The following is a 23,173-nucleotide window of genomic DNA, read 5'->3' as shown; positions in this document are numbered from 1 at the left end:
TGTGAAATTAATGTAAAGAGACTGATAGCCTTTGAAGATTAAGTGAAATAATTTACATAAAGATTTTAGCAAAAGCTTGGTCCACAATAAGTGCTTGATAACACATAGTAGTGATGGCTGGTACTATTACTATTGAGATAGTTATTATTAGGTCTTAGTCACATGTGTTCAACTGTATATTCCTCTCAAGATTCTTTCTTTTTTCAGTTTTCTAGCAGAGTAGAGCATAAGCATTTAGTTCCTTCACTAAATGGCCCATTATATATAAATAGAAGGTATGATCGATGTGAATCAGTGTTAACAAGGCTCTTCCTCAGCGAAATTCCACTAACAATAAGATGGCATTTCTGGAATTCTGCAGGATCAAGAGCCATTAAGACTTGAGTGTGGCTAAGCTTCTGTAACAATAATTTCACAGGCAAAAGTCAGGATGGTAATTTAAAAGTTAGATACTGGGATTCTAGATAGGTTCCAACATTCAACGGAACATTTCAAAGAATAAATCACACAGATAGTCAGAACCTATGGCACATTCAACATATTATTCATAGAAATCTAAGTGTTTTAAGGTTAAATTTTGAGAAGTAGAATCCAAGAGTAGAATGCAAAGTGTATGTGTGAGAAATTATGTTTTTCAACATGGATTTTCCTCTATATCTATCATCATGTGAAGTGCTACAAAATTAGGTATCTTTTCCAAAACACAGATAAATACGCTATGTATATTTATTTAGATTCTAAAAGACATTATATTCCATGAAATGTGCTCTCCTGTAGAGTTGGGTTAGCATTATCATTTTTGAAAGTAATGTGATTTAAGTGTCTTGAATTATTAAATGTGTTTGAAGTCCTATTATCTTTTAAAAATCAGATGATCTTGAAGTTATTTTTGTTTTACAATAAGTGCTACTGGCAAAGTTGCTTTTCATAAGAGTTTTATGGGCAAATAAATATCTATGAATCAATAAGAAAAAAATAAAAAGTAAAAATGAAGGATACGAGGCCAGTTCTAAAATATTCCCTACACTCAAAATGCTGGTATCCTAAACAAGTTTTTGTAAATAACTGGATTCAAGTCAATGAATATATATTGTACCTGTTTGTGCCATGAATACAAAGGCATATGTGGGGTGTGGGGAAAGGTGGTAAAGGGCAGAGGAAAAGGATGACAGACACAGATAGATAAGTCATTATTCCTGCCTATTCCAGGAGACAGGACCATGTACAGCTAACCATAATACAGTGTGGTTAGTGCTGTATTACAGTGGTAGAAAACGCCATGAGAGTGCAGGGAAGAAAGTAGATTTGTTAAAATTCTAAATTTATATCTCTCAGGAAGAGAAAAGCACAGAAAATTATCAAAAGCCTACAAGACTGCTTAACTTAATGGACTTCTGTACAGATTGAAACTTAAAAGACCCAGAATCCCAAAGGCCAATAAGGAAGACTTGCACAGATGCCTGGCAATGTGGTCAAGCCTAGACTGGGAGTTTTAACAGCTTTGGTTCCACTGTTTGAACAGCCTCTCAAAGCTTGTTTGTGCACAACTGTAAAATGGGGGAAATGCTATTGCTGCTTTCCGAATAGGAAAAGAGCTGTGAAAACTGACACGTACCTGCTTAAGTAATTGAACTTCAAGGATAAAGAAGGGATTCATAGACCTCTAAGCAGAAAAAAGCAGATCATCTCTAAGAAGGGAAGTATCAAGTTGATGTCAGATTTCTGCAAGACAGCTTTCAGTGCCAGGAGATTACAGACGAATGGGTACAGACTGCTGAGGTTAGGACCAAGTGTCCCACAAATGTTACAAAATGTCCTGCAAATTTAAAGTGACCATAAAAGTCATGGAAGAACTTGGGGAATATATTGTTGCTATACCCTTCTGGGAACAGAAAAAACAAACAAACCCAAAGCAAAACAAATAAACAAAAACCCCTCAGCTACTTGAATAAATCCAGCCAATTAAGAAATAAAGAGAAAAAACTGTGGTAAAGGGCTGGTAATGGGCATCAAGTCCATTTAAAGGTAGAACCCAAACAAGTAAGATGCAGATTATAAATGATGTAAACCTTACCGGTATAAAACAGAGATATGACAAGAGAGAATTTGAAGGCGGACGTCAATGGAAGGAAGTGAATGTATATTAATTTCCTTATTTTTCCCAATGGAGAGAAAATATATAGTGCCTAAGTTTAATAAAATATAAAATAGAGGTTGAACGATATTGTTTAAAGTTATAAAAGGAACCACCAGAGAACTAAAAATATAAATGCACACACAAGTTCACTAAAATAACAAACAATAATAATATGTCCATGTAAAGAGCTATCAAACAAACAAATGTGGATTAAACTAACAAAGACGGATCAATAGTAAGTGTGGGTTAAAGAGCTATTAAACTAAGAAAAGGACAAGAACAAAACAAAATGACCGCAAAAGTATTTTAAGAGTAATTACATGAGATTTTAAGTATATATAGAGAAAGAAAGAAAGAGAGGGAGAGAAAACATGATAGGACTTCTTAAGAAAGATATAAAAAATATAAAATCTTAGAACTGATGGAAAAAAACCTTACAAATTTGATCCCCTACGATAAAATTATGCAAGACAACATAAACAAAGCAAAACTAGGAGAAAACATTTACTCTACTATCCATCTGTCTATATGATATGGATTATACATAAAGATATATATAAGATTATACATATATGATCAAGACTAATATTTGAATATATAGAGAGCTCCTACATACCAAGAGAAAAACACATAAAAACACATATAAATCACCGAAAAACAGAGCAAAGAATAGAGAAAAGAATATAATGATGAGGATTGGTCAGATGCACATGCTGTTAAAGAGGAAGATTCCAACTATTAGCAATATTGTAGATTGGTAAAGCCTTGAAATTTAGCCACATCCATGAAAGAATGTAAAATGAATATATTAATTGTCTAACAGAAGCCACTTCTTGGAATGTATCTTAAGGAAATATTTTCACTTGTGCATAATATGCCTCAAGGATATTTATTACTATATTATGTATAATTTTTAAAATTGGAAAAAAGTTTAATAACCATGTAGGAACTGGATAAATTACAGAGCTCACAGTATGAAAAACCACATAGCAACTAAAAGAATGAAAAAGATCCATATGTATTAAAATATTGTAGACAGAATTATGGTCCCAAAGAAGACTCCATTCTCCAATTCTGGGACTGTGAACATGCCAGGTAACATGGCAAAGAGACTTTGCATATGTAGTTAGGATTACGAATTACTGTTGCCTTAAAATACAGAGATTATCCTGGATTATCCAGATGGGCCCAATGTAACTGTATGAGCCTTTAAAAGCAGAAGAGGAAGACAGAAGAGTCAGTGAAATAGATTCAAAGCATCAGAAGGATTTGATGTGCCATTGCAGGTGAGAAGATGGAGAAGGCCAAGTATCAAGGCAACTACAAGGAACTGAATTCCTCCAAGGAACTGAATGAGCTTGGAAGCGGATTTTTCTCCAGAGCCTCCAGAGAGAAGTGCAGCCCTCATGATGCCTTAATTTTGGAATTGTGAGAATCTAGTCATGCCATGCCTAACTTTTGACCTACAAAATTGTAAGACAATATATAGTGTTATTTTAAGTGTTCAAGTTTGTGGTAATTTGTGATGCAGCAATAGAAAACTAATACATAACTGGAAAAAATTTCCAAGGCATATTGTTAAGCAAAAAAATAAGTTAGAGAGAAACAAAAAAACAAATGTATGTAAGTATATTGCTTTTTTTTTTTGTGCCGAGATGCCACACATAGCCTCAGCCACATGCCATCATTCCTCCTTTTTGATCACTGATCTGTGTTTCAGCTTCTTTTCTAAGATATGGCAAATAGTTTTGAAAACCTCTGAAAATACTTGTTGTGGTTAATACTCTGAAGTAGCAGAATTGATTTCCTAACGTATGAAAAAAAAAAAAAAAAAACCTCCAGGAGAGAATAATAGAAGAGCATGAGAACACAAATTAAGTGCTACACATTAAAAAACAAACCAAAATACTTGTCAGTGAATGAGTCTTTGAAAGGCCTGAAAACCAATGACATTCAAGTTTATCCTTGAATGTTGAACTTTGGATTCCTAATTTACTTTCCTATAGAATCCACATTTCGAGTTGATTAGAGCGGATACATTATGTTAGAAAACGAATGCATCACACCTTGATTGGTAAGAGTAGGTTGGTCTGGGTGTAATAGGCAGAATTCTATGAATGATCCCTATGTGAACTTAGCTCTTATATTAAATGCTCTCTCTTCTGAGTGTGGGTGGAATCTACGAATAGATAAGGCAGCACTCCTAGGATTATATTAATTTACATGACAATAAGGAGGTTATTCAGACAGGTTTAATCAAATCAAATGTACCCTTGAAAAGCAGAGTTTTCTCTGGCTGGCAGCAGAAAAGGAAGTCAGGGATTTGAAACAATTTAGCTTTGAAGTTGGAGGGAGGCATATGCCAAGGAATGAGGCAGTCCTTAGGAGCTGAAAGCAGTCCCTGGCTGACAAGCAGTGAGGGAACGGGGATGTTGGTCACACAACCACATGGATGTGAATTTGGCAAAGGAGCTTGGAAGCTCAATGAGTTTGGAAGCAGATTCTTTCCTAGAATTTCCAGATAATTACCCGGGACAACTAACAGCTTAGTTTCCACTTTGTGAGACACTAAGCAGAGAACCCAGTAGAGCCCCCTGGACTTAGACCTACAGATCTGAGAGATAATTAGTTGTTCTGAGTTGCTAAATTTGTGGTAATTTGTTAGAAATAGAAAATGAATACACTGGGTATTTTGCAGTTAGCAAATGGTAAACTAAAGAACATAAACTCTTGGCACACACGTGCCATGTGCTCTCTTATTGAGTGTATAGTGTTAGGGTCTAAATATATGCTCAATAAATAGTTTTAGTTGTTTGGTTAAGTGGTGAGTAAATGCATGAATGAATAAATGAATGAATAAATGAATGAAGCAATAAACAATCTTTGGTCAGTCAAGTCATCCAACAAATATTTATGGAATGCCCAATATACACCATGAACCATTCTGAGTGCAGGACATAGTAGAAAGAGGTTCAAAACACCCGGTAATTTATATTCTAGTTTCAAACAAGAGCTCAAAATTCTCTGGACTAGAGCTTCTCATGTTGGTGAAACAGAAGGTCATTGGAATGCTGTGAATGAAGGCCCATGGAAAGAGGATCATGAGGTCAGCAGAAGGCCTTTCCAGGCAGGACTCTGAGGGCCGTGCATAGAGGGTGGCTGTGATGGGGAGACACTGGAGGGTTAAGGGGGGAAATGGTGTGATATGATGTATGATTTTATCTTGAAAATCAAGATGGATCCTAAACATCCAAAGAAAGTCTTTTAAGTAACACAAAATAAATCTGAAGAAAATTGATCACTACAGAGATGCCAATGCAATAATCTCCAACTTGCAGGTCTGCTGTATCAAAATTAGAGCTGAAAGTTATACAGTGCACCCCCCGCCTCTTATCTGCAGGGGATACATTCCAATATTCCCAGCAGATGCCTGAAACCGTAAATAGTACTGAACCCTATATATACTCTGCTTTTACTATACATACGTATTTATGATAAAATTTAATGTACAATGTAATTTACTTTAGGCAAAGTAAGAGATTAATAACAATACCTAACAATAAAATAGGATAATTATAACAATATACTGTAATAAAAGTTATGTGAACGTGGTGTCTATCTCTCTCTCATATCTTTTTTTTTTTTTTTTTGGTGTGTAGAAACTCTATTCTGTTTCTTTAATCACTTTACCTCTCTCAAAATATCTTGTTGTAAAAATTTAATGCCTTTTCCATCTTAAGCATTTATCATGCACTGCGGCCATAACTTCTGCAGTTTCAGGGGTTACAGCAAAACTAGCATGGATTTCTTTTTCCTTCTTCACAATTTCATGCATAGAAGATTCATTCTTACCATAGATCTTAGTAGATCTTACTAACCTCAGCACATGATTTTTTTTTCTTTCTTATTAACCCAAGAACTTTGAACTTTTCACTTAAAGGAGGCACTTTTTGGCTCTCTTTGGCATATCCGAATTGCCAGTAACACTACTCTTGTGCTTTAAAGGGGGCCATCACTAAGTAAAATAAGGGTTACCTGAATACAAGCACACAATACTGTGACAGTCGATCTGATAACCTAGATGGCAACTAAATGACTAGTGGGATATGCTAGACAAAGGGATGATTCATATCAGGTGCGGGATGGAGCCAGACGGTGCAAGATTTCATCACGCTACTCAGAATGGCGTGCAATTTAAAACTATAAATTGTTTATTCCTGGGATTTTCCACTTAATATTATTGGACCATGGTTGACTGCGGGTAACTGAAACTAAGGAAGGCAAAACCTCAGATAAGGGGGACTACTGTACTTTCCGTTCAACATATACTGCGACATAAAGAAAACAAAGGACAGTTAAATGTGAATCTTCCTTGTCTACATTCCAAATTATGTATATATACTATTCATTTTCTTGGTGGTCATCATTTGCCACTAAAATCATGCAACTTATACATATCTGTAAAAACACGTGGAACATTCTATTAATAAAATCTGAGTTTTGACTATTTTTATGTGTCCTGAGCACAGATAAGTATTGATAGTTATCTATTTAATCCACCAACTGTTTATAACATAATAGGGAGAGCCATGACATTCCAGCAAAATTTTATGGATTGATGAAATGTAGGGAACCATTTCCTCGAAAAAAATAAGCAGAGCAGGCTCTGTAAACTTTAAGCAAAATAAATAATTGGGAGGAAACACTGAGGTCAGAAATCACAGAAGATTAATATTAAATATATGGCATGTAAAATGCATTAGAATTATTTCACACTACTTTCATGAGCCAAAAATAAAGAGGATATTGCAAAGGGGCCTTAAATTACATTTATAAAAGGCAGAAAGATAAACTGGAACACTGGAATGAGAAAGGGTATTCTTGTCCTAGGTCAAGAGAACATTTTGAAACCTCTGGTGGTTACTGAAATTTTTCTTTAAAGTAGGCAAAAAAGTTAGTAAGAATTGTTAGTATGTCCAACACTGCATATATTGCAATGGTGGTTCCATTTCTTTAGATCTTTGGATGGTGATGATTCTCTGGAATTTACAAAATAAAGATAGGAAGGGAGAGAAGGAAGGAGGAAGGGAGAGAGGTTGAAAGTAAGAGAGAGGGGGAGAGAGAGACAGAGAGACAGAGACAAAGAGACAGAGAGAGAAGGTGAGAATAGACACATTAAGGGGACAGTTGCGCTTAGATGCATTGGAAACTGTGTGAAAGAATTTTTTCTTTTTTGTAGTTGCAATGTATTGGCCTCCTATGGCATTCAGTGTACTGTATTGAGGTTAGTGGTATGGACTGAATGTTTATGTCCCCCCAGAATTCATATGTTGAAGCCCTAATCCCCAGTGTGATGGTATTTGGAGTTGAAACCTTTTGAAGTAAGTAGATTTAGATGAAGTTTTGAGGGTGGAGACCTCGTGATGGGATTAGTGCCCTTATAAGAAGATGAAGAGACCAGAGCTTGCTCTCTCTCCCTTGTGAGGACACGGCAAGAAGACTGTAGTCTAAAACCTAGGATAGAGCCCTCACTAAGAATCTGACCATGCTGGCATTCTGTTCTGGGACTTTTAACTTCCGGAACTGTGGGAAACAAATGTTTTTTCTTTAAGCCACCCAATCTGTGGTATTCTGTTATAGCAGCCTGAACAGGTTAATATAGCCAGTGATGCTAAACACCTACAAAGAACTGCCCTGCCCAAATGAAACTAGTGTTCCTGTTGTTTCCATTGAGAAACTCTGAATCTTACCCAAAGTGAGTAAGCTGGATTTTTTGTGAGCACTCCTTATTCAGGAGCTACACACTTGAGATGGGACCAAAGACAGTGACTAAAACAAGAAAACCAAGTTAACCTTCTGTTTCCATGACTGGTGCAATCTACAGCTATGACCTAGGCCTCTACCTGTATGTTAATTTGACGTCTTCACTGAGTTCTATATTTCTCATTTATGAGGCAGGCAAAATACTTTGTAAAACTTTTGCAGAATTTGTTCTTGAATTATTTAATAATATTAAAATCAAAAGTCCATGTTCAAGGAATGAAGTTAACAGAGTATTATTATAATGTTGCCTGAAAGCTCTTCTTCTGACCCAGAAATAAAAAAATATTTACCTGACTCTTTCAGAGGATTCATTTTTCCACACTACTTCTGAATTAACCATTCTCAAAATAAAAATTCATTTTTTATGTGTTAAAGACATCATAAGTAGAAGATTCACATTCATCCTTATAATACAAAATAGGACTTCATTTCCTCAAGGCAGAGAGTACTTCAGTTATGGGGCAGACAACTGTTACCCAACAGCAAGGATATAAATTTCATGGTCCCATCCCCATGCTCCAATAAATAATCAATGAAAAAACAACATAGAAATAGTTAGCTAGAATCTAACCTTAGTTACTCCACCATCCTTGGAGAGAAGCACACATACAAAGAAAGGATCATTGTTCACCTTCAAGCCACAATACTTTGATATTTCCCACATGATAATTCTTTCCTAAAAGGGGATCATTTTCAAAGGAATCTTTTTAGCTTGAGTCATTCCCTTGCAGTCCATAGGTAGAGATTGTCACACATAAACTATATTGACGTAAAGAAGAGACTGTCCTCCTAGAGAGCCCATTGTGGGTGGTAGAATTCTTTGCTCAGCTTTTTCTGAATTTTAGCTTTTCAGAGCATTCAGGGTTAGAGGAACAGAATACATAGATGTGAAATACTGTATCACAGGAACAGAAAATAGGCCAAATTGCCAATTAGAGTAAGGTTTGTTTAAAATAGAAAAGGTATCATGATAATATGATAATATCCTTCCTCTCATGGTTGATACACACCTGCTTGGAATAAGCATTTTTAAATGTAATTAAAACTTATTACTTTACTTAAAACCATATTCCCTTATAGCTTGAATTCCCATCTTTTTTCTTTTTCTTTATTCACATTAAGTCTTTGTAGGTCATCTATAGAAACAGAAAAAATGTGTGCCTTTCCTGACCTTATAAGGAAACTGCGGGTAGATCTCTTACTACATTTTGTTTCCTTTTTTGTGCCTTTTTTTTTTTAATACTGCCGCTGTTAACTAGAAAAAATTTTCCTACCCTTACTTGAGGTCATCCAATTCTCCTGCTCCAAAGTCAAGGATTCTGTGAATCTCATTCCTTTAGCAACTGAAGCCTGACAGAACAGCTGTGAATGAACCTCTAAAGACTGTAATGCAAGGACATCAAGTAAGAATCAGGTCATATCTACACAGTAACCTCATGTGCATGACATTTCAATGGGCTTTTGGAATAGTGAAGATATTCACCTCAATCCCAAGGTGTTTCCTTCAAAGAAAGATAAACTTAGATGTTATTTTTTACCCTCTTTTTCTTGTTAAATCTTTCCAGGCAGGGACTGTGTCTCATGTTTACTTTCTGTAGCTCTCCTCAGGACCTACAGTGCATGTTGTGTGTAGGGAATATGGTCATCCTGGGCTAGAGGCTTTGGTTGGTCTCTTAAAATGTTTGTTATTTTTTGCTGTTGTTTTTTTCATCATTTGTTCTCAGCTAGAGGAGAGGCAAAAGAGAGTATAAAAGGAAAAAAAAATGTAGGTGAAGGAAATAGGAATTGAAGAAAAAGTTCATTAGAGGAACTGTGTAACTGTATGGAAGAGAATGGAGTAAAGCCTCAGAGAGCAAGTGGGCAGAGAAGTGAGGAGAAGAGACTGCACTGTAATGTTAATAAAGGTGAGGAAGTTTGATGAGAATTTCTTATCAATCCTCTAAGTCCTCTTCTATGCATGTTCCCCACTCTAGTTTATTTCTCATAATCTCTAAGTCTTCACATCTGTAACATTCATAAATATTGGCAGTGAAGACCCAAGGGGAATCCTGGGCTTAGCTGTTAGCATATTTCATTCATAGAATCACAAACCATGTCCTTTTAGATGCTCTTCATCTCTTGACTGGACATTTTCATAACCTCTTAACTGGCTGCCCTGCTTTTGGACTTCATGCTCCCATGAAGGATGATGGTCCTGCAGCAGAAGTCTTTCACAGTCTCCTCACCTACAGAAACATGGGAACTTCTTTCATGTAAGCCTCTCTGGACAAGATCCATACCTCTCGCTCAAACCCCAGTTCTCACCAAGTGTACTTTACTTTCTAGCAATATCCAAAGACCAGAAGTTCATGCCTTTGCATCTTTGGTCTATTATGTTCTATAAAAATTTGTGGGAGAAAAGGAGTATTCCTGGTATTCCCTTTTTTTCATACTGGCTGACTACTAAACAGCAATTTTTCTTTTAAAACCCAACACAGACATAACATCCTCTGGCAAGATTTTTCTGACTCAGTTTCATTCTAGATGTTTTGAATAGGTTTCACCCTCCCTGATGTCTTTGAAGTTGCAAAACGCATCAACTGGTGCACATATGTCATCTTACAGCTGTGTGCTTATGTGTCTATCTGCTCTATAAACTAATGAACTTCTTAATCTCTGTATCCAAGATTTTGGCACATACCAGAGAATCAGCTAATGGTTGAACTGAATTACCGACATCATTTACAGAAAGAACAAGTCATTTAGAATGTAACAATTAACATGATATTTTGTATATAGTACTTGGAAAATTCCTAGATATTTACTCTAGAATTTATTGTGATTCCCTGGACTCAAAAGAGAGAAGGCCACTTAGAATTTGATAAACTTTTGATATCATTGTCGATAATGATGTACAGAAACATTTAATGAGAAAGGAACCTCCTTCCCAGGCATTATTTTTAGATCGCCAGGTTCCTAATATTGAGATATAATTTTCAGAATGTAGATTTTTTTTTTGCTCCAAATTTTTTTGATAAAATATCTATGCTATGCCTAAGCCACTGATCTATTTTATTCTATGTTTATAAATAAAAATATTAGAACATTAACAGAACTATTTGTTATTTCTTCTCTGGTGAATGTAATCTCTCAATTCTTAGTAAGAATATATAACCACTTTTACTTTTTACTGGTAAAATTATCATTATAGTGTTTTAATGCCTGAGCCTTGCATTAAAATCCACCCTCCAGAGATCAACGTTCAAATGGAAGTAACAAGAGACAAAATCTCCCCAGAAAAAAATGTAAATACCACAGGAACCGACAAACTTAAACAACAACCCCCCCCATTTTCTTTCTTAGTCTCTCATTGCTTAATTAAGTCCTCAGAAGAATCTTTCTATTGACAATAAGTGGACCCAAGCAAGAAAAATATTCACAAAAACAAAGAACAAGTGTCAGAAGCAAGCTTATTGTTAATGACCTTAAACCTCAGTGTCCCTTCAAATCATATTTAATCCTCATTTATCAGTATGTGGATGTGTGTTTTACGTTCAGTGAAATTCAGTTTTTAGAAATGTGAGGGACCAGAATCTTTTTATCTAGGAGTATGCCCTTCATGTTATGTTTAGATAGATGGAAAACTATACAATTTGCTCTGACCACAGAACCATTATTAGTATATACTCAAAAGTTTATTTAATAAGAAGTTCAGTATCTTTTTGCTTTAAGTAACAAGATATACAATTTAAAGTGGCAGAAATTTTGAGAAGCTCATTATCATCTATGAGATATCAAGCAGGAGAATTCCATTGATGTCTACTTTTTTCTCTGCCTTCTTCAACACTGTTATGTTTCTCTTCATAATTATAAGACAGCAAAAGCAGTTCCCAGCTTCATACACAGACTCCAATATGACAGTGAAAAAGAGAAAAGACCTTTCCTCCCCTGGTTCTCCTTTTATTAAAGAGAAACTTTTCTAATAACTCACAAGCAGACTGCCCATCAAAACTCATTGGTGAGGATCAGGTCATATGCCCTTGACTAGCTGCAAGGGAGGGTGGGAGAAGAAGTTTTAGCCTTTTCCATCTTTATAAAAGTAGATTGGTTCTGTCAACAGGAATAAGAGGTCAGGTGGAAGAAGGCTTAAACATGTCAAATAATGTAAAGCTGAATGACATATATACTGCCCATTAAACCTATAAATGTTATCAAGCATAGTACTTGGTAGTAAATATAGATAGTAATTTCTTTAAAATAAATTTATTTATTTTTGCCTGCGTTGGGTCTTCGTTGCTGCGCGCAGGCTTTCTCTAGTTGCGGCGAGCGGGGACTACTTTTCCACTGCGGTGCGCAGGCTTCTCATTGAGGTGGCTTCTCTTGTTGCGGAGCTCGGGCTCTAGGCGCGGGGACTTCAGTAGCTGTGGCAGACAGGCTCAGTAGTTGTGGCGCACGGGCTTAGTTGCTCCGCGGCATGTGGGATCTTCCCGGGCCAGGGCTCGAACCCGTGTCCCCTGGATTGGCAGGCGGATTCTTAACCACTGCGCCACCAGGGAAGTCCCTAGATGGTATTTTGTTTTTGTTTTTGCTTTTTTCTGGTACGTGGGCCTCTCACTGCTGTGGCCTCTCCTGTGGCGGAGCACAGGCTCCGGACGCGCAGGCTCAGCGGCCACGGCTCGCGGGCCCAGCCGCTCCGCGGCATTCGGGATTCTCCCGAACCAGGGCACGAACCCACGTCCCCTGCATCGGCAGGCGGACCCTCAACCACTGCGCCACCAGGGAAGCCCGATGGTAATTTTTTTAATGCTGCTGCACTTGTTTTGAATTCATTGACCTCTAGAACCATTTCACACACATTAGTAAAGACTATGAAGACTTTAAAGAATCTATGAATAGAAACAGAAATTTTGAGAATTGATTTTTGTTTTCAAATAACTTCCGGTACCATTTACTAAGCTATTGTCTCTCAACTTTATATCTGCCCTTCTATAGTCCACTTTGTGAAGTGGAGACTTGAGTTACAAGTGACACTTTTCCTCTGCTGGCTTCCTGTTTGGCTCTGCCATTAGAGGGCACTAGGAAGAGAGTGGAAGCCTTGAAGCGGATGAAGGGACTTGCTCCCTTTCTGAGTCTGTCTTTCTGCTTGTTCTTCCCATGTACCTTTGAAACACTTTTTAACCCCGCAGTGGCAGATCATTCCGATAGCAGTTGCTAATTCCAGTTTGTAGTTTTCCAGTGCTCACAGAACCAATCCCAGAGTCCCTCTTCAGTAACACCAGCACTAGCTGGCCAGAACATCGTTCTCAAAGGTCTGAGTGCCCGCTGCATGGGCAATGCCTCTGATGTCAGAAAAGAGACACCAGCCTAGCCAAGCAGTGAACTTTCACACAGGTCTATAGAGCACCTCCTTTAAACTTCTAAATTTTAATAATCTCAACTTCTTTACTTGGTTTCTCCAGTCCAAGAGGAGGCTGCTTCTCGAAGCTGCTCCCTCTGCAATACATTAGCTTAGTGTTCCCCTTTTGCCTTTCCAGTTCTTCACTATCTAGTCATTAGTTCTTTATCGATTGATTCTCTAATAGGCTAAATTTGTTCTTTTTTTAGGGGAGATTACAGGTTTTAAAAAATTTACCAAAAGGAGCTTCGACTATTTCTGCATCCTTATAATCATGTCCATCTCCTGTTTTTCTTTGATGTTCAGATACCATATTTTTTTCCATAACCTTAAAGGGTGAGATGCTTTTGTCTGCAACTCTTCACGCCCATCACCATAATATTTAAAACGATTTGAACAAAAAAAATCTCTGTGTTGGGATAGCAAACATATTTAATATTTTTTCAACCATTTCCTTTTATTTTATTAAGTTCAGTGTATACTCCTATATTACAAGTTTCTCCAGGCTCCGAATTCATGGCTTTGAAATTAATACATTCCCAAGAGAACTGTGGTTAGCAAAAGAGGGGAGGCAGCATTAGGGGTGGAAAAAAGAGAAGGACAGTAATTTTTTTGAAAACAGAGGGACAGTAGGATAGCAATGATAACAAGGAAAGAACTAGAGGTGGTGGCAATAGTGAGCTGCCAGAGGAGATGAAACAGTCCCTGGTTATCTCTACAAGTAAATGGAAAAGGAGGGCTTTAAGGTTTGGCCTTGTGGTTTATGACACATGACACGATGACCCTTCCTGAATGTCCAGACTGACTGGACCGTTTAACTTGGGACAACCTTGAATTCATTTCAGGAAGATAGACTACTCAAGAAGGCTTAAAGATCTGCACTTAAAGACTAACTGAATGAATTCAAACGCAAAGCGGGAAACATCTTTCATATTCATTTTAAAAGCTTTCAAAAATGCTATTTAAAGCTAAAATGCAGAAGGAGTAAGATTACAGTCAGACAAATAGTGTGAAATATTTGGGGCAAGAATTGGGATGAAGTGAGGAGGAAGAGAAGGATTACAAGATTTGTTGCCTAAGGGGTGTCATTATGCCTGTGACATATTTCCCAAGAAATTTTTAATCTTGAAGTTTTCTACTTCTGTGCTTTCAAAAACCAGCCTAGATACAGTCTTAAAAGTGTGTGATTCAGGGGAAATGTGAGATATATCACTGATTACTTTGAGTTCCCAACTGTCTTATTTTTATAGCTATCTATAGCCATGTAGCTGACAATAAACTATATAATAAATGTCAGCTACTTCTCACAAGTTTTAAATTGTTTGCTTTCTACCTGTGAAACACTGAGGGAAATTAATTTTTTTCTCTAAGTTAACCCTTAGGGGCAGCAATCAGAGAAACTCTGATTTTTATAAAACTTCTTTCAAAGAATGTTTGACTTGAATGCGGTAACCTGCTTCCTAAACTGGAGCTTTGTAGAGCTTTATGAGTAGGTAAAATAACACAGTTTTTGTTTTAAATTTAAGATTAGCAGTAGACTAACCAATCCACCTTTGCAGACAAACAGAGTTCTAGGAACTCTAGTCCCTGTGTTCTATGTGGAGCACCTCCATCTCCATCACTATTGGTGGCTCTTTTATCCCTCAATTGATGTAACTCCAACAGGGGGAAAATCCTGATGCTGAAAGCATCCATTTCTCATTCACTGAATGAGAATTCTCCCAGTCAGCCACCCGAGGTATCACTAAATTGAAGCATGCCCACTGTGATAAGCCAAAAGAGTCAAGAGCTGACCTAAATGGATGGAGGCAACCAGAAAAAACATATTGAAGAAGGTAAGTTTTGAATGAAAGGAAAAGAATTAAATGATAGTAAGGGAGTAGAAAAGAATCTTATGAATGGAAGCAAATTACATAGTTTTGTTTCATATGAATTGAGTAGAAAAATGATTATAAGAATGTTTCAGTAAATGTGACATCATCTAGAAAGACAAAATATAGAATAGTGGTTATTTCTGACTATTTTGATAAATTTTCATTTATTTATTCGGCAAATATTTTTGAGCACCTACCATTGTCATTTGTCTTTTATTTTAGTACTCAGCTGTGGAGTGTATATGTATATATAGATTTATAAGATGTAATACATCTTTAAATGAATATTCTGAGTCTTAAGTTGCTTATCCTCTTTCCCTCTTTTTTGTAGATTGCTATGATTTCCATACCTTATCTCATTTAGTCTTTTCCACAACCCTGTTAGGTTGAATGTTATGCCTATTTTACATGCGGAAACTGAGGCTCAGAGGTATTTAGTGATAGACCCAAGCTCGCACATCTAGAAACGGAACCCAGCTCTGTTTGACTCCCAAAGTGCTCTTTTTTTTTAAAATTAATTAATTTATTTTTGGCTCTGTTGGGTCTTCCTTTCTGTGTGAGGGCTTTCTCTAGTTGTGGCGAGCTGGGGCCACTCTTCATCACGGTGCGCGGGCCTCTCTCTCTTGATGCGGAGCACAGGCTCCAGACGCGCAGGCTCAGTAGTTGTGGCTCACGGGCCCAGCTGCTCCGCGGCATGTGGGATCTTCCCAGACCAGGGCTCGAACCCATGTCCCCTGCATTGGCAGGCAGATTCTCAACCACTGCGCCATCAGGGAAGCCCCCAAAGTACTCTTAACTGCCATACCAGCTGCCTGCCTGATTTGAGGAAAGTGATAGTGGGCAACTGCCAGCAAGTTTACTTGAATAGATAATCTATGGAACACAGTAGTGAAAAAAGAAGATTTAAAATGAGTATTTAAGTAAGCCATAAAACTACCATTACTGAACTCAAAAGGGACAAAATGAAAACAGTGACTGCAAAGGAGGATTGATAGACATATACAGATGTATATTTAGAGATAGGAATTGGAAGCAACCAGAAGTGTTTTTTAAAGTCATGCTAGAAATAGTCATAGCATGACATAGGGAGCAGGACTATGTTCATGGATACTTGAAGAGAGATTCAACTGAAGTTGGGAAGGTGGATGTGAGGAGAGAAGGTGATGGAAAAGTTAAAAACGATCCCCAAGTTGGCAAGCTTAGGAAGCCAAGATGGTAAATATATTGTATCTGATAAAAAATCTGGAATGGAGTGGTTATTTTAGGTGTGGTGAAAGATGAATTTGATATTCAAAATTCATATAATCAGGAACTGCATTGTGTATTTAAAGTAAAATTCCATGGCATCTTCTCCAGCTTTTATCCACCCCAAATTCAAACTTTTTTTTTTTTTGGCCTCTCACCGCTATGGCCTCTCCCGCTGTGGAGCACAGGCTCCAGATGCGCAGGCCCAGCGGCCACAGCTCACGGGCCTAGCCGCTCCGTGGCATGTGGGACCCTCCCAGACCGGGGCACGAACCCACGTCCCCTGCATCGGCAGGCGGACTCTAAACCACTGTGCCACCAGGGAAGCCCTTGCGCCACCAGCGAAACCCTCAAACTTTTAATCCCCCACCACAGCAAAAAGATCAAAACGCTTTATAGGAAAAAATAATTTGGAAAGTCTGGGTTATAAAGCCATACGAACTTGGCATTGATATCTCAATAATGGATTTTGTTAGATCACAGATCTTCTATTTCTGGCAGCCCTATGCAAAGATTGTGAAGACTGGATTTTTTTTTTTCCACCCACAATTGGTACATAAGCTTGTTAGGTATCAAGAGTCCTCCCTCCCTCCCTCCTTCCTTCCTTCCTTCCTTCCTCCTTCCCTCCTTCTTGTTTTGGTTGTAGGTAAAATTCACAGGACATGTACTTGTGTCACTGTGGCTCCTCAAGATATTGACTAATGATTTTAGTTATATAACTGACTCTGATTAATAGAATATATATTAATTCTGGGTATATTTTATAGATTTGTCTCTTTAACTGATCCTAATAAATATGTCCCTTTGGGCCCCATCCTGTTTATTCAGAGAATAATTTGTTCTGGATTTATATTCAATAAATAAATCACCAAAGTGTCCCAGGACATACTAGACACCACTAATCTATAGGAAGATTTGCACCAGTCGAGTCTGTTTTATTCAGGCAAATATTTCCTTATTAATTCAATACAAACCAACTTCTCCAAATTATATATATATATTTTTTGGTAAATGTGTGTCCATGTTTCCATCGTTAACTTACAAAACTTTATTCCAGTTTAAAATGTTAACATACTTCTCCCTTTAAAAAAAATAAAATTGTCAGAATTTTTCTCCTAATTTACTCATTTCTTCTTTTGAAAGAAAAATTAATAATCTCTATGCTCTAAGGTCTATATTTATCTCCTTGAACATTTTTCCACTTCCTTACCAAACAAGAAAAACAATAAAGAGATAAACTAAAGAAATGGAAAGAGAGAGAAAAGAACAACTATAGGCACCAAAGTCTGATCTGATTCATAATAATAGAACGGAAATGATTTTTACAAACTTATGGCATTACATATGAGGACTGCATCTTTCAGAGTTTGAGTTATCAATAGAAAATATAAATTTGTTCAACATTTTCTAGTAAATATTTCATACTGTTTTTCTGTAAATTTTACGGCTTGTCACAGATATACACTTCCTAAATGATGATTCTGTAAAAGGAAGACATTACCCAGAGTTACACTATTGCTGTCACTTCATACTTACAGCAACTGCCTCCAGGATTTGTTTGACAGCATCTGCAGCATCTCGTTCACTATAATATCCCTTTTCCACAATCCTAAAAAAAAAAAAACCATGAAATCCTTCTCAGACACATGCATCCAGTTGAGTAGATGTTAAAAGAAGTTAAATTAACGTTAAAGAAGATTTATCTAAACAATTGCAGCAGGCTACCATGACACGAGGGGAAAGATTTCCATAAGTTGGCACTCTAGAAGTCTTTAGGTTTATTTTGCCTAGGCTTGAAGTTTCCATCCTATTGAGGACAAAAAATTCTTTTTAAACTTTGTATTGCAAATCATTTAAAACATATACCAAGTAGGCAATATACCATGAACCATCCCATTTAACTGTCACACTGCTTCAGCAATTATCAATTCATGGCCAATGTTGTTTTATCTATCTAATTAATTACTTCCCTTCCTCCTTTATTATTTTAAAGCAAATATCAGACATCATATAATTTCATTTATAGATATTTAAGGAGGTATCTCTAAAAATAAAGGACCTTTTAAAAATCATAACTACAATGCCGTTATGTCCATAAATTACAATTCCTTAACATTATCAAATATGCAGTGTTTCAACTTTCTAATTGTATTAAACATGTTAAAATTTGTTTGTTTGTGTTTTTGAATCAATATCCAAATAAGGTTCATGCAATTGATTGGTTGATATGTCTCTTATTCTCTTTTTACCTGTAGCTCCTCTCTCCCATTCCCTCACTCACTTTCTCTCATCTGCTTTTCTTTTCCAAATAAATGACTTGCTCTTTTTGTATAGATTTGGGCAAGAAATTATTCTTTGAAGTCTTTGAATTATTCTTTGAATTCTTTGAATTAAAGTCTTTCCTTTTTTAATTTCAAGAATTTTCCTGAGTTAGAATATTTCATATTTATTTTCTTCCATTGCTTTGGTTTTCTTCTTTGGGGTATGCAATTACACACATATAAGAGGTTTTCTACTTTATGGACCCAAATAAACAAAATAAGAAATGAAAGAAGAGAAATAACAACAAATACCACAGAGATACAAAAAAAATCATAAGAGAATACCGTGAACATTTAAATGTCAACAAATTTGACAACCTAGAAGAGATAGAAAATTTTCTAGAAACATACAACCTGTCAAGACTAAATCAGGAAGAAACAGACAATCTGAACAGACTGATCAGTAATACTGAAATTGAATTTCTAATAAAAAAAAAAAAAACTCCCAGCAAACATAAGTCCAGGAGCACACAGCTTCATAGGGGAATTCTAGCAAACATATAAAAGAGAATTAATATCTATCCTTCTCAGACTATTCCAAAAAATTTAAGAGGAGGGAAAACTCCAAAATTTATTCTCTGAGGCCACCATTACCCTGATACCAAAACGCCAAAGACAATACAAAACAAAGAAAATTATGGGCCAATATCTCTGATGAATATAGATGCAAAAATCCTCAATGAAATATTAGCAAACCAAATTCAACAATATATAAAAAAGGATCATACACTATGATCAAGTGGGATTTATTCCAAGGATGCAAGGACAGTTCAATATTTGCATATCAATCAATGTGATGCACCACATTAACAAAAGGAAGGATAAAAATCACATGATCATCTCAATAGATGCAGAAAAAGCATTTGACAAAATTCAACATCCATTCATGATAAAAACTCTCATCAAACTGGGTATAGAAGGAACATATCTCACAATAATAAAGGCCACTTAAGACAAACCCATATAAAAAAAAAAAAAAACAAACCCATAGCTAATAACATACTCAACAGTGAAAAGCTAAGAGCCTTTCCTCTAAAGTCAGGAACAAGACAAGGATGTCCATGCTCTCCACTTCTATTTAACACAGTATTGGAAGTCTTAGCCACAGAAATCCAACAAGAAAAAGAAGTAAAATCATCCAAATTGGGAGAGAAGAGGTAAAACTAACTATCTGCAGATGACATGATACTATAATATAGAAAATCCTAAAGTCTCTACAAAAAAACTATAAGAACTAATAAATGAATTCAGGCAAATTGCAAGATGCAAGATTAATATACAGAAATCTATTGCTTTTCAATACACTAATAATGAACTACCAGAAAGAGAAAGGAAGAAAATAATCCTGTTTAAAATTGTGTCAAAAAGAATAAAATGCCTAGGAATAAACTTAACCAAGGAAGTGAAAGACCTATACTTTGAAAACTATAAAACACTGATGAAGGAAATTGAAGGTGATACAAAGAAATGAAAAGATATCCCATGTTCTTGGATTGGAAGAATTAATATTGTTAAAATTTCCATACTACCCAAAGCAATCTACAGATTTAATGCAATCTCTATCAAACTACCCATGACATTTTCCACAGAACTAGAATAAATAATCCTAATATTTCTATGGAACCATAAAAAACCCCAAGTTTTGAAAGCAATCTTGGGAAAAAAGAACAAAGCTGGAGGTATCACGGTCCCTGCCTTCAGACTATACTACAAAGCTACAGTAATCAAAACAGCATGGAACTGGTACAAAAACAGATACATAGATCAGTGGAACAGAATAGAGAGCCCAGAAATAAACCTACACACTTATAGTCAATTAATATATGACAAAAGAGGTAAGAGTATACAATGGAGAAAAGACAGTCCCTTCAATAAGTGGTACTGGGAAAACTGTACAGCTACTTGTATAAGAATGAGATTAGAACATTTCTTCATGCCATATACAAAAATAAACTCAAAATGGATTAAAGACGTAAATGTAAGACCTGAAACCATAAAACTCCTAGAAGAGATTGTAAGCAGAATACTCTTTGACATAAATTATAGCAATATTTTATCAGATCTGTCTCCTAAGCAAAAGAAGTAAAAGCAAAAGTAAGCAAATGGGACCTAATTAAATTTAAAAGTTTTTGCATTGCAAAGGAAACCACTGACAAAATGAAAAGACAACCTACTGAATGGGAGAAAATATCTGTAAATGATATGAACAATAAGGAATTAATATCTAACATATATAAAGAGCTCATACAAGTCAATATCAGAAAAACAAGCAAGCTGATTAAAAAATGGGCAGAAGACCAGAATAGACATTTACCCAAAGAAAACCTACAGATGGCCAACAGGCACATATAAAGATGCTTAACATCACTGATCATCAGAGAAATGCCAATCAGAATCATAGTGAAATATCACTTCACACCTTACAGAATGGTTATCATAAAAAAACCCACAAATAACAAATGTTGGCAAGGATGTGGGAAAAAGGGAACTCTTGTGCACTGTTGGTGGGAATGTAAATTGGTGCAACCATACTGGAAAACAGTAAAAAGGTTCTTCAAAAAACTGAAAATAGAACTACCATATGATCCAGCAATTTCACTCCTGGGTATATATCCAAAGAAAACGAAAACACTAATTCAAAAAGTTACATGCACCCCAATGTTCACAGCAGAATTATTTACAAGGGCCAAGATATGGAAGGAACCTAAGTGCCCATCAACAGATGAATGGATAAAGATGTGGTATATATACATAATGGAATATTACTAAGCCATTTTCATTCACAATTCGATTTTATCATCCATTCAAATAACTAAGCCAATCCAAATTTAAATGACAGACGCTTTAATTGGGCTTTAGTAGCTGAAACTGCTGAGACACTATACACTTCAAGCTTCTGATGACTTTTAAAACGCCTCCAGTGTACACATGTATATAGGATACTTTTATAACCTCCCTGATGAAAACCTAATATTGAAGTAGCAGCTGAACCCAGAGCCAGCACTTAGTGGTAGAGGCTGCAGGTCTCTCCTCTCCACCTTCTTTTGCACTTGGGAAGCACAGCAACATCTGGGTAGAATTCTAGCTTTGACTTCTGTCTCCTCATCTCTTGGGGTCCATTCCTTAGCATGCTAACTTTTTTTTCTTGTTTTGTTTGTATCTTGTTTTTTTGTTTGTGTTGGGCTTTTGTTTTCCCTTTGTGTGTGTGTGGTTTGCAATGATGTTCTTGCCTAAACTTTGAATTGCACTTTTTAATAAATATTTGTAACAATTTTAAAAAAATGAATGAAATTCTGCCATTTGCAACAATGTGAATGGACCTAGAGAGAATTATGCTTTGTGAAATAAGTCAGACAGAGAAAGACAAATACTCTATGCTATCACTTATATGTGAAATCTAAAAAATAAAACAAACTAATATATATAACAAAACAGAAACAGATTCACAAAGAGAACAAACAAGTGGTTACCAGTGGGGAGAGGGGAGAAGGGAGGGGCACGATAAGGGTGAGGGATTAAGACACAAACTACTATGTATAAAACAGATAAGCAACAAGGATATATTGAACAGCACAGGTACATATAGCCATTATTTTGTAATAACTTTAAGTGGAGTATAATCTATAAAAATATTTAATCACTACGTTGTACACCTGAAACTAATACTGTAAAACAAGCATACTTTAATTAAAGTTTTTCTACTTTTGATTTACGTTGTTCTTTTTACTATGATTTTCTTAATTTTAGTTTATTTTGCAATATTAAGTTATAATTTCATCTATTTTGTGGGCATATCCTCCCGACATGCTTTCACTGCCTAAGGGGACCCTATTCTACTCCTTATTTTCTGTCCTCTTATAATCATTTTGTATTGTAATTAACTGAGCCACATCTCAGTTAAATTTGTTTTCTTAACCTTTTGACAGAGTGGTAGGTCAGGATATCTATTCTAGTTTCATGGCTCTCGACTTTCCGGTTACTTTCATGAAGCATTCAAAAATTGGAAACATACTTTCTGAGATCTCTTCTCTATCTGGAACATCATTCCCTTTCCTCTACCATCTCTACTCTGATTACTAAAGTCTCTTTCCAGAAGTTTCTCCTAAACACAGGTTTTTTTCCCCCCAAAGAGGCTTTAGATATTAATTTCATGAGTTCACAGGGCCTTGACTGCATTAGTCTCTTCAAACCTTACTGTGGGTGTAGCCCTCGCACTTCTCGAAAATTTGCATACCAAAAAGCCCTCAGCTGGGCTTCCCTGGTGGCGCAGTGGTTGAGAGTCCCCCTGCCGATGCAGGGGATACGTGTTCCTGCCCCGGTCTGGGAAGATCCCACATGCCGCGGAGCGGCTGGGACCGTGAGCCATGGACGCTGAGCCTGAGCGTCCGGAGCCTGTGCT

At 36.4% G+C, this 23,173-nt stretch overlaps 1 protein-coding gene across 5 annotated transcripts in view; it reads right to left on the bottom strand.

Annotated features, from left to right (window-relative positions):
• The window catches only part of CAMK4 (calcium/calmodulin dependent protein kinase IV), a 306,840-nt gene that overhangs the window by 49,950 nt on the left and 233,717 nt on the right, over positions 1–23,173 (bottom strand). For 4 of the 5 annotated variants that reach the window (XM_079917387.1, XM_079917385.1, XM_079917386.1 and 1 more), the window contains one exon: positions 17,990–18,062. In XM_079917387.1, coding sequence (XP_079773513.1) covers positions 17,990–18,062 — 73 coding nt within the window. Of the gene's footprint in view, positions 1–1,615; positions 1,732–17,989; positions 18,063–23,173 lie in introns of those variants that run through there. The other variant, XM_079917389.1, reaches the window with a different exon arrangement.

Source organism: Stenella coeruleoalba, assembly GCF_951394435.1.
Source record: "Stenella coeruleoalba genome assembly, chromosome: 3".
Lineage (NCBI taxonomy): Eukaryota > Metazoa > Chordata > Mammalia > Artiodactyla > Delphinidae > Stenella > Stenella coeruleoalba.
This window is presented reverse-complemented; position numbering and strand designations above follow the sequence as displayed.